Source organism: Festucalex cinctus, chromosome 14, assembly GCF_051991245.1.
Source record: "Festucalex cinctus isolate MCC-2025b chromosome 14, RoL_Fcin_1.0, whole genome shotgun sequence".
Classification (NCBI taxonomy): domain Eukaryota; kingdom Metazoa; phylum Chordata; class Actinopteri; order Syngnathiformes; family Syngnathidae; genus Festucalex; species Festucalex cinctus.
Window position 1 is genome coordinate 2,601,900 of NC_135424.1, and position 12,454 is coordinate 2,614,353.

At 39.6% G+C, this 12,454-nt stretch overlaps 1 protein-coding gene across 2 annotated transcripts in view; it reads left to right on the top strand.

Moving 5' to 3' along the window:
- Window positions 1-12,454, top strand: part of dachc (dachshund c) — a 43,500-nt gene that overhangs the window by 22,269 nt on the left and 8,777 nt on the right. For both annotated transcript variants that reach the window (XM_077495274.1, XM_077495275.1), the window contains exons 3-6: window positions 9-116; window positions 5,701-5,882; window positions 6,646-6,766; window positions 6,854-6,967. In XM_077495274.1, the coding sequence (XP_077351400.1) occupies window positions 9-116; window positions 5,701-5,882; window positions 6,646-6,766; window positions 6,854-6,967 (525 nt within the window). The remainder of the gene's footprint in view (window positions 1-8; window positions 117-5,700; window positions 5,883-6,645; window positions 6,767-6,853; window positions 6,968-12,454) is intronic.

Consider the following 12,454-nt stretch of genomic DNA (forward strand, 5'->3'; position numbering starts at 1 on the left):
TCCCGCAGATCTGTCTGCCCTGGCCAAGAAGATCAAACTGGAGATGGGCGGTTACCACAGCAACCAACAACATGGCAGCCACAACGGAGAGAACGGCGACCACAGTCCCGGATTGGGTGGGTGTCATCTCTCTTTTTTTTTTTTTTTTTTTTTTTGTTCACATACGTGCGCACACTTTAATGTTTGATGACTTTCACACGCCATACAATTGTTACATCGGCGCACTTGTGTCAATATAAATCGCGCAGCTGTGTTTACATGCGAGTTGAAATGGTTTCAATCAATTGTTGATGTCAATGCCAGGTTAAAAAAAAATAAAAAAAATAAAAAGAGAGATGACATTATTAAATGAATGCAACAAATATTACAAGGCTGGACTTATAGGACACCAAATAAAAAATGTGGACTCAATTAACTAATTTACTCACAAAAACGTATAAATACGTTCTATTTTAAATATTACCAAACTCCCAAAGATGTATTTATACGTTTTTGCTTTTGATTCAGCCTCTGAACTGAAGAGAATGCTTGAAGCAATGGTAGTTATTACAAAAGCCGCCAGCAGATGGCAGCAGAGTATAAGAGATCAAAAAGCTAGTTTTAAACAGATTTGTAAATAATGATGAAACTTGACCATATTTTAATGCTAATTGATGCAAAATGGAAAAATGTTTTCCTGATGAAAGAAAAGGCGCTAATCTTTCTTCAGGTAGATTCCATGTTTTTATAGCAATAAGACACAATATTCTATGGGCCTTGCAAAATCAGTCAAAATCCAGTAAAATCGCGAAAATGTCCTGGAAGTGAATGAGTTAAAGTACGAAGCGGAGCCGTAGTCGCGTGTGCTGCCGTTTTGCCCACCTTGTGGCCGAAAGATGGACAGCGAGCTCGATGGAGAGATGACGAAGATGAGAGGCCGAAGCCCAATCGATCGCCTTCTCTCTAATTCACTACTACCTTGAATGCAAACGACAAACGGGGGGACAATCGATGGCGAGCCGGATGCACTACCCCCCCCCCCCCCACCACCACCACCACCACCACCACCACCACCGTTATCGACAAGCTAAAGCGACATCGGTGTGTTTAGACAGATGACGGGGCTTACGCGGCGGCCTGTGTGGAATACGTTTATCAATCCGGGGCGCGCGCGCGTACGGTTTGCGCGTTTATTTGTCGCTATCATTACTATCGTGTGCGTTTCTTTCTGGCGCTCGGCGTCCGCTCGTAAGCTTTTTGTTCACCACCGCCGATAGCATCTGCGTGGAGTTAAGGGTGGCATGGTTACCACCGCCCGCCCATTACCAAACCTGTAAAGCTGAATCACTCTTAATGCGAGAGTCAAGAGCGCACGCGTGCATACGACATGTTGTTGTTGTTGTTTTTTTGTTTTTTTTTTCCGGCGCCTCCCACTGCCTTATGGGAAGCGTCGGTCCGCTACTAGCGCTGGAAGCAAACAAATGCTGAGCGCGACACCTTTGCTAGCGCCATTTGCGCGTTTAACAAGATCTTCTGGGAAATTTACAGCCGCTGTTTGTTTACAGTAATGGTTTGTTTGGATAAACAGAAGAGAGCCGCTTTTGACTTTTGATGTTTTTTAATGAAACATAAGAGAGAGCGATGGGAGGGCCGAGAAGGAGGAGGAGGAGGAGGTGGGGGTGAGGATGAAATGATAGCAGGAAGGTGGAGGTGGATGTGGTGGGCGGGGCCAGTAGAAGTCAAATGATGCTTGCTTGATTGTGGCAGCAGCTGTTTGTTTACGTCCCACTCACATTTTTCTTTTGTTGGGAAACGTCCAGTGTTCCAAAACACACAACATCAAACGCGTGTTTAGTTTTATTCGCCAGGGATTCGCGAACGCGACATAGCTAGCTAAATCTGGCGGATTTTTGGTGGTTGATTATTTCAAACTTTACACATAAGACAAAGACAATGACATCTTCATTGCATTCAAATTGTCTTCATTCTTTTCCTCTCTTTTCTGCCTTAAATTATTTCCTTTGCTTTGCTTGCTTGCTTTCTTCCTTCCAGCTTTTGTCTCGTCTTCCTCTCTTCACTTTTCCTCATCACTTTCTTTCTTTCTTTCTTTCTTTCTTTCTTTCTTTCTTTCTTTCTTTCTTTCTTTCTTTCTTTTTCTTTCTTTTTCTTTCTTTTTCTTTCTTTCTTTTGTTCATTTGTTCTTTCGTTCTTTATTCTTTCTTTCTTTCTCTTTCTTTCTCTTTCTTTCTCTTTCTTTCTCTTTCTTTCTCTTTCTTTCTCTTTCTTTCTCTTTCTTTCTCTTTCTTTCTCTTTACTTTTCTTTCTTTCTTTCTTTCTTTTTCTTTTTCGTTCTTTCTTTTCTCTCTCTCTCTCTTTCGTTCTTTCGTTCTTTCTTTCTTTCTTTCTTTTGCTTTCTCTTTTGTTCCGTTTTTCTTTCTTTCTGTCTTTCTTTTCTCTTTCTTTCATTATTTTGTTCTCTTTCTTTCTTTCTTTCTTTCTTTCTTTCTTTCTTTCTTTCTTTCTTTCTTTCTTTCTTTTTTCTTTCTCTTTCTTTCTTTCTTTTGTTCGTTCATTCTTTCGTTCTTTATTCTTTCTTTCTTTCTCTTTCTTTCTCTTTCTTTCTTTTGTTCGTTCATTCTTTCGTTCTTTATTCTTTCTTTCTTTCTCTTTCTTTCTCTTTCTTTCTCTTTTTCTCTTTCTTTCTTTCTTTCTCTTTACTTTTCTTTCTTTCTTTCTTTCTTTCTTTCTTTTTCTTTTTCGTTCTTTCTTTTCTCTCTCTCTCTCTTTCTTTCTTTCGTTCTTTCTTTTGCTTTCTCTTTTGTTCCGTTTTTCTTTCTTTCTGTCTTTCTTTTCTCTTTCTTTCTTTCTCTTTCTCTTTCTCTTTCTTTCTCTTTCTTTCTCTTTCTTTCTCTTTCTTTCTCTTTCTTTCTCTTTCTTTCTCTTTACTTTTCTTTCTTTCTTTCTTTCTTTTTCTTTTTCGTTCTTTCTTTTTTCTCTCTCTCTCTTTCTTTCGTTCGTTCTTTCTTTCTTTCTTTCTTTTGCTCTTTTTTTCCCCATTTTTCTTTCTGTCTCTTTCTTTTCTGTCTTTCTTTAATTCTTTCTTTCTTTCTTTCTTTCTTTCTTTCTTTCTTTCTTTCTTTCTTTCTTTCTTTTTCGTTCTTTCTTTTTTCTTTCTCTCTCTCTCTCTCTCTCTATCTCTCTTTCTTTCTTTCTTTCTTTCTTTTTCCTCATGTACTGTCCTTCCTGCTTTCCATCTGTAATTTTCTTTCGTCTGGTTACTTTACTTCCTTCTCTACCTCCCTCAATCCTTCCTTCCTTCCTTCCTTTACTTACTTCTTCTTTTCTTCCCTTCCTTCTTTCTTCCAGTCTTATCTCAATATACTTTTTACTCTCATTACTCTCTTCATTTTATCCTTCCTTCCATCCTTCCTTCCTTCCTTCTTTCCTTCCTTCCTTCCTTCATAATTCCTTTATTGATTCCTTCCTTCCGCTTTGTTTCCATCCATCATTTACTCTCACTCGTTTCTTCATTTTATTTCTTTCCTCATTTGTCTTGTTCCTTCGCTCATCCTCCCTTCCTTATACCCCATTTCCTGTTTCTTACCTTCCTTTCCTTTCTTCTCTTTCCTCAACTGTCCCTCCTTCATTCCCCCCTCTTCATCCCTTTCATATTATTTATGACAATTGTGCAGAAAGGCGACCAACATTGTGTTTTTCCTCTCCCCTCCTTTTGTGTGCATAATTACCCATCATGCATTGCTGGCCCGGCACCAGCACTGCCATCAGCTTCTTTTGTTCCACTTCCTCCCCGTGTGTGTCTTTTGTTTTTGCTTGTGCCTTTATTAAATGATAAATATTTATGTCAAACCTCCACCCCCCCCCCCACTCCCAAATGGAATTGTTTGTGTCCTGACCAGAGGGACGTCAACAAGCCGCAGGGGTGCCGTTGAGAGAAGGGATTTCCCTTTAAAGCCAGTCAAGTCTTGACTTAAAGAGAGCTTTGTGAACAATAGATTGGCCGAGATGAGATGAGGTGCGCTTGGAAGTGGTGAAAGTGCGTCGGAATATCAAAAGGGACAAGTGGTTGTTTGCCGCGAGTGAGGCAGGCGGTGGGAACGTCTTTGTCTTTGTCTTTGTGCTGTCGTGAGCACAACTAGAATGTCACTTGAACCGCAATTCAGGAAAAGTAAGTAGAAGGAAATATCCCACTTGGGGCTCACGAACGATGCCAAAATGTTCACACTATCACCTTTTTGTCCACTTTATTGGTAGGCCGACTCTTGTTTGCTTTCCGCCTTGGTGCCGTTCTCTTGGGCAGGTGTGAACACTAATGAGTACGGTGTGGTTCAGTTGGGGCTCATTCCAAAAACCATGGAAATTTCCATTAACTTTTGAGGGAAAATGTAGCTGAGAAACTTTAAAATTTAGAATATTTTACGATTATTACTAACTAGCTAACTTTGCTTGATGTTTAGTCTACTTATGTATTTTTTTCTCTCTTTATTCACTTGCCTACTTCTTATTTATTTACTGATGTAAAATGTATTTACTTGTAAAAAAAACAACTTGTATTCGCACTTCAAAATGTTTGCTTTGTTCTTGTTTACTGCAAAACTGATATTTGTTTATGTACAGCACTTTGTATAGAGCAATGCCTGTTTTTAAAGCACTTTATAAAGTTGAGTTGACTAACTAACTAACTAACTAACTAACTAACTAACTAAGTTACCGACAGACAAGTTACAAAACTTTTGATAAGAACAAACTAACAGACTAATTGGCTAGCTAGCTAGCTAGCTAACTAGCTAGCTTGCTAACAAATCCACAATCTTGACTGAAAACTAAGCTGCTAAATAGTAAACAATCAACTAATCAGCAGTGTAACTGAAAATGAACTCATTAAACAAAGAAGAAACATTTTAACTAATTTACTGACGGACAGGGTTACGAAACAATAATGAGCAAACTAACAGGCTAATTGGCTAGCTAACTGGCTAACAAATCAACAATCTGACTGAAAACTCAGGTACTAAACAGTAAACAATCAACTACCTAATCAGCAATGTGACTGAAAATGAACTAATTAAAGAATAAACATTCTAAATAAGTTACTGGCAGACAAGTTACGAAACAATGATGAAGAGCAAACTAACTCACGGGCTAATTTGGCTAACTAAATGGCTAACAAATCAACAACCTGACTGAAAACTTAAAAGCTAAACAATCAACTATTCAACAATGTGACTGAAAACTAATTAAACATAGAAGAAACGACACTTTTGTTTGTTTAGTTGTTGCAGAAATGCGTGAAGCATTATTGTCATAAAATAATATAGAATAATATTTACGTATTTGCGTAGGACTGCGCGTCGACATAATTTACAAACCTACAAAATTTGCGTTAAATATATTTATTTGACTAAATCTCAATAATATTGAATTTGTTAATAGTCAGTAACGTCCAAGGTGATTAGCATAAATTTCTTGTGTCTTGCTACTATTTGTTTGTTTGGCATGTCCTTAACTTCATGAGTCCAATCTATGACTTTGCGGTGTTGTTCTATTGCATTTGGACTCTTTTTGAAGTCCCAATCAGTGTTCAGAATCAAACTGTGACCAGTGGCAAATATATTAGCCTCCTCCTCAGAGATCACACAAGGCTCCACTTATACAAAAAGAAATAATAACCTGACTCATCTTCTTGTTTTGTCCCTTCTCAAGTTCTGGACCAGCTGCCCTTCATGATGATGTCACATCCCCTGATCCCGGCCAGTCTGGCACCGGCCTCCGTTTCCATGGCGATGGGCCAGATGAACCGCCTGAGCACGCTGGCCAGCATCGCCAACATGGCGCAGCTCCACCACGCCAACCCCGCCGCCCGGCCCCCCGCCTCCGTCATTAAGGTGAGCGAGCGCGTACGCGCAAGCTCGTCCACCTGAAACGGAAAAATCATGCCGACTGTTGTTGTTAGTTCAACAAAAAATACACGGCACGTTATATCCAACGTTAATGCTTTTGTATGTGTAACAGGATGCCATAAAAAGTTTTGATTTTTTGAGCGTATTAAACGCGTTGCACTGTATTTGAACTGGACTATTTCTGTGTGCCTCCAAATAGATGCAGCAGCTGACATGGCGCACTCAAAAGGTTATAGTTTTCCGTGAAAGAAATATGTATTTTTATGGTGATTATCGTCAGGACATGTCCTTCCTTGAAAACTCAACTTTTTGAAGTGAGACAAACAATGTCAGCTTTCGTGCAGAATCCTATAAAATAGTTGTGAATACAAATGCATTTAAATACATTTTTTGTTATAGCACACGCTTAATACATGACCACAAAGTATGATGTCACATTTTAAGAAAAAAGAAAAGTTCACTCCTTGATTGCGAGGAGGAAGACTTTGTTTGCAAACGGCTCACAGTTTCCAAGATTAATAACAATGATCCCAATTGTTCTGGGGAAAAAGGGCAACAGTTGAGTTGGCGTCACATTTTCCATCTTTTGATATATGACAACATTCATTCACCGGCCTCTTCATTAGGTACACCTGCCGAAATGTTGTGGTTGTCTTTTGAAAAACGAGAATGGATTGTGAATTGGGTAAAATTGCTGTTTTAGCAAATTGTCAGATTCATGTATGACCGTCCTCACGTTTGCCAATAGGAGCGAATGCACGACGATAGCCCCTCCCCTTCCCCCTCGCTGGAGGAAGCTCAGATGTCGTCCAATCACAGCAGCGCGTCCAGTTCGCCCTCGCACACGGAACGCGCCACGGAAAACACGCGTACGTACAAAACTCAATATTTTCACAAATTTACAAGTGATGCCAATATGAACATTTTTTTTATTTTTTATTTTTTTTAAACTTCAGACCAACTCCCCGATGGCGTCACTTTAAGTCACTGCGTGCTGGCACAGTCGGGGGTCAGAGAGTCGGACTCGATGGAATACGGCAAGGAAAGCAAAAGGGGGCGCAATGACAAAGGTAAGATTATGTCATGTTGATTAGGAATTAGCCCCCCCAAAAAAGGGGGTTCAGGTTTTGTTATTTATTGTTTTGTTTTTTTAATTAATTAATTAATTTATTTATTTATGTATTTATTTATTTATTTATTTATTTATTTTTTAATTAATAGTTATTTGATTTTTGTATTTGTATTTTATTTATTTATTTTTTTTTTAAAAATTTTGGGGGGGGGGGGGGGGGGTGGACTGAAAACCAGAAATAAAATATTGAGGGAAAAAAAGGGTTTTAGGGTTGATGAAAATGTGCTCCAAAAGTAAAAAAAAAAGAATCCACAATGCCACCAAAATGACAAAAAAAAATTGGCAAGATGAGGAAAAACTTATCCAATTCTTAAAAAAAAAGAAAAAAAAAAGTTTTTAAAACATTTACATTAAACGACACCAACGTCCCCTTTAGGTCACAGAGCTTTTTTTTTTTTTTTTTTTTTTTTTTTTTTTTTTTCAAAAGATGTTCTTGTCACGGCGATTAATCATTTGCAGATTCTTAATCAGTAATGATTATTCCACGGACAAATCAATAGGCAGGGAACAAAAGTCTGCCAATAGGATGTTTGGATACTTTGAATAATCCATGCAAACGAGGTGTCCTTTGCAGGATTTTCAAAAACAAGTAGCCTACTTTGATTCATTGTTTTTTAATGTATGTTTTTATTCCTTCTGTTAACACGTTTCATGACTGGAAAGGAACAATATCAAATGTGTTGCTGTCATTCATTGACTCCATTGGAGTGTGCAGGAAGCCATTAAATGCCTCTGTTGCAAACTAAGAATATTACAGGAAATTGCTCCCTCGTCCAAAAAATTGATACATGGCGTAATCTAGTAGAAAACAAGTTTCATTATATTTGCATTAACACAGAGCCGAGGTGACCAAAATTTAAACAGCCTGTCAAATTTCCAATGCAAGCAGACTTTTGTCTCCCTTTATACATTTTCTTCAATAAAAATTATCTGCTGACTTCCAAAATTGCACAACAACTGAAGTGTGCATTTGTTTTAATTTAATTTAAAAATTCTTGACAGTAATACGTTTTATGTAGCCCCATTAGTCAAAATATGGTTTTATCGTTAAAAGGATACTTGACTCATTGAACAATTTTCAGCAGTGAAAAGTTAAAATTTTTGTCCAGAATGAATTTGATAACGCCATTATTTTTCATGTACAATTAATACCTTTTAAAAAGTAATTTTGCTACTTGCTGTCGACTGATGATGACATCACCTGTGCTGAGGAAGTAGGTAACGGTCAATCATGGCTCACCTGTTTTCTGGGTTTGGTCAGTAAACTGAGCCATGATTGGTCGTCAACAGCAAGTAGAAAAATTACCTTAAAAATTACTTTTTCATTCATTCACTGCCATTGACGGAAAAAGACGTCAAATTATGCTTTTTTTTTTTTTTTGCTGGTCTGGCAATGAATGTGTTAAAGGTACTAATTGTACATGAAAAATAACAATGGTACCACATTAATTATAGACAAAATATTAACTTTTTACTGCTGAAAATGTCTCAATTAGTCAAGTATCCCTTTAATATTGCGTTAGTGGAATATGAGTTAAGCAGCAAAATCCAGCTATTTTTATCCTTCTCGTTGGCGGCCATTTTGCCACTTGCTTTTCGACTGAAGATGACGTCAATGTTGCGCAGGTCTCATGAAACAACCAATCACAGCTCAGCTTCGGAAAACAGGTGAGCCTTGATTGGTCGTTGCCTGAGCCCTGAGCAACATTGACGTCATCTTCAGTCGACAGCAAGTGGCAAAATGGCCGCCCCCTGAGATGGATAAAAATGGCTGAATTTTCCTTCATAACTCATATACCACAAATGTAATATTAATCAAAATGTCATGTTTATGTGAGGTCACTATTGTCAACAAATGTTTAAGGTTGACTTCCACTTTAACTCATTCAAACCCAAAGACGTGTAAAAACGTTTTTTTTTAATACATTGTCCTTCACTCCCAAAAACATTTTTACACCTTTTTCTTTATGGAAGAGCATACAGAAGGCTTTGACGCAGCAACTTGACATGTAGAGGTGGCTTAAAGCAATGGTAGTTATTACAAAAAACGACCAGCAGGTGGCAGCAGAGTATAAGAGATCGCCAGTGCCATGTTGCAACAAGCTCTTTTTTTGTCACCGTTTTCACCTGGAATGTGAATATTGACGAAAGTTAGAGGAACAGATACAAATATACTTTTTTTTTCCCTGATGAAAGAAGAGATTCTAATCTTTGTTTTGGTAGGTTCCATGTTTTTATAGCAATAGAACATAATATTCTGTGGGCCTTGCAAAAATCAGTCAAAATCCAGTAAAACAGCCCATTAGCGAAGGGGGTTGTTTCAATGAAAATGGCTGCCAGTCAATGAGTTCAGGTGGTCCGAGCAAGATCATCATTCCCAAATAAGAAGTTGATGACGGCCTTTCCGATGGCGAATAATTCCGCCCGTCGGTGTGGCATTATCCCGCCATTTGCCGGTGGGCGTCCGCCGAGCCGGCCGGGGGGCGGCGCCCCCGGACCTCATCTGCATAACGAGCCCGCCTCCCTGTCGTCAGGTGCCCCGGCGTCGGTGGGTCGGCGCGGCGCTGCAACGTCAGTTTGTTTGCGTCTCCGTCGGCGAGCTTTGCATTAGCTTAATGAGGACTTGCTTGCTCAAGGACAAAAACAGTCAGCAGAAAAATAAAAGAGGCCAGCGCCTGTGCAAACGTATTCTAATGCCCGCTCGCATTATTCCGTAAATCAAATCTGCCAAATCACAAAAGGCATCCTCAGGTAAAAAATTATTTTTTGTAATGGTGGTGGGGGGGGCTGTCAGGTCGCCGTGAACATATTGACAAAGGCGGCGACGGCCTCCTTCGGAGTTGGACGCCGCATTTATGCAATTGACTTTGAATTGATTTTCCCGCATGCAAATGAAGCCGGCGTACATTTGCCGGATTACATGCTTCTGCTTTGGATCAAGATGAGGAAAGAAAAGAAGGGGATGGGGGGGGGGGGCAAAGTTTTCAAAGGGCACGTCGGCGCTGTCATTCTGTCAATCCATTGCGCTTAAATCTGCGTGTGTGCGTGCGTGTGAGAGAGAATCAGATTTGGCTGTGTGTGCTGTTTTTTGTGCGCGCTCTTTGAACAACGTATCCATGCAGCAAAGATCAGAGGCCATCCCTGACACCTCACTCCCATTAACCAAACATCAGCAGAATTTTATTCCGTCTCTGTCTCGACTCACCTCTCCTCCATCCATCCCTCCCTCTCTCTCTCTTTCCATCCTTTCTCTCTCTCTCTCTCTCTCTCTCTTCCGCTGACTGGCAGTCTTCACGTGGCGATGCTCGATGCCCCCCGGGGACGGCCGGGAGAGGAATATAAGAGCGGAGGAAAAAGAGCAATGAAGTTTAAGAGGAGGAGGGGGAGAAAACAGACAGTGACCTTGGTTAGGGAGATGGGTAAATGATCAAACGGGGTGTGTGTGTGTGCGTGCGTGTGTTTATGACTGACGTGTGTGCGCGAGAGAGAGAGCGAGTGAGGTAAAGTAGGCGTAAAACAGTAACTCAATAAAGGATCAGTCACATCCAAGGAGCCTGGGGAGCCCACGCTGCTGACTGCGCACTTCGGCGGGCTATCAGAACGTGTGTGCGCGCGTATATGTATGTATACGCGTGTGTGTGTGTGTGTGCGTGTGAGCCACAGGAGTGTCGTCGGATGCCCTCCGCTGAGCTCGCCAGCACCTGCTAATTACCTTTCTCTGCAGAGCAATGCTCTTAGCTAGAAAGTAATAGACGGAGGTGTGTGTGTAGTTGGGGGGGTGGGGGGGGCTTCTCATCTGTGAAACACCTTGAATGTGACAGTTGCCAAGACGTGAGGCCGAGGCGTGCATTTTTTTTTTTTTTTTTTGGATAGAAAGATGCTGCGGTCAGCTAAGTGGAGAAAACACTGTCATTTGTCACAGATAGAGGAGAAAAGTGTCAGATTATCAAAGTGCATGTTTAAGTGCGGCCAACCCTCCATGGATACTCCCTGAGTAAGAAAAAAAACAAAAAAAAAATTGACATGGATTTCTATGATGTATGGTAAAGGGAGTCACTTATGAATTCAGTATATATGTTTTTCGAGAAGGGGTTAATATACCGAGAAAAAAAAAAAAAATTACAAGAAAAAACTCAAATATTTACGACAATTAAAAAGCGGCAAATTTGCAAAAAAAAAAAAAAAAACCTCACAATTTATGAGACAAAACTCAAATATTTATGACATAATGTGGCGAATTTGCAAGAAAAAAAGTTACAAATTTACAAGAAAAAAAACTCAAATATTTACAACAATTAAAAAGCGGCAAATTTGCGAGAGAAAAAAACACCTCACAAATTTACTAGACAAAACTCAAATATTTATGACAAAACATGGCAAATGTGTAAGGAAAGAAAACTCACAAATTTGCAAGAAAAAAACTCAATTTTTTACAATTATAAAGCAGCAAAAACATGGCCCTCGTTGATCTCTTATACTCTACTGTCACCTACTGGCCGTTTTTGTAATAACTTCTTTGTAATAACTGCCATTGCTTCAAGCATTGTCTTCAGTTCAGAGGCCGCATCAAAGCCTTCTTTTTTTGGGGTGGGTGGGGGTATAGGGTTAGGGGCATCAAAGCCTCTTTATGCTCTAGCATTAAAAAACAAAAAAACAAACAAACAAACAAACAAAAAAAACGTATAAATACGTCTTTGGGAGCATGGCAATATTTGAAAGAGAACGTATTTCTACGTTTTTGGGAGTAAATGAGTTAAAGACAAAAACAACCGAAAAAAATGCAGCAAAAAATATTACCTTAAAATATTGCCATGACAAATAACTTGTTTTCTCCGTTTGTTGGTCAGAAAAGAGGTATTTTTAGTGAGACCGCTACATGTTCGGCTGATTACAAAAGCTAATCAAAAACATCAAAAGGAGAGTCCTTTGTTTATCTTGTCATAGCACACAATCTTGCGAGGCTCTTGAAAGATCAGTCAAAAGTGCTCAAAAATAGCTTTTCAGTACGCCGTTGTCTACTCTGAAAATGTTTCGACTTGGTTACCGCCATGCGGCCGGCGCACGCGTGCTTCTCACGTGTACAAACAGATGGTCATCCATAATGCAGCTTCTTCTTCTTTGCCGCGTTTTATGGGCCACGTCAAGCTGTGATGCATTATCAATCGGCGCGCTGCCACGCCATAAAAAAAAAAAAAAAAGAGAGCGAAATCCTAAACCAGGACAAAGATTAGTGTAAACACCCATTTAATATGTGCTTTTATGTGTTTACAAGGAATTCACTCAACAAATTAGAAAGCTGTAAATTATTCAAATGTGTTGCAAAATAGCATCTGGTTGAATTTGTTGCTCGGCGTGGCGAGTGCAGCCTCGATCGCTCGCGTTGGTCACACCAACGAGACTTTAATTCAAAAGTACTTTACGCAGC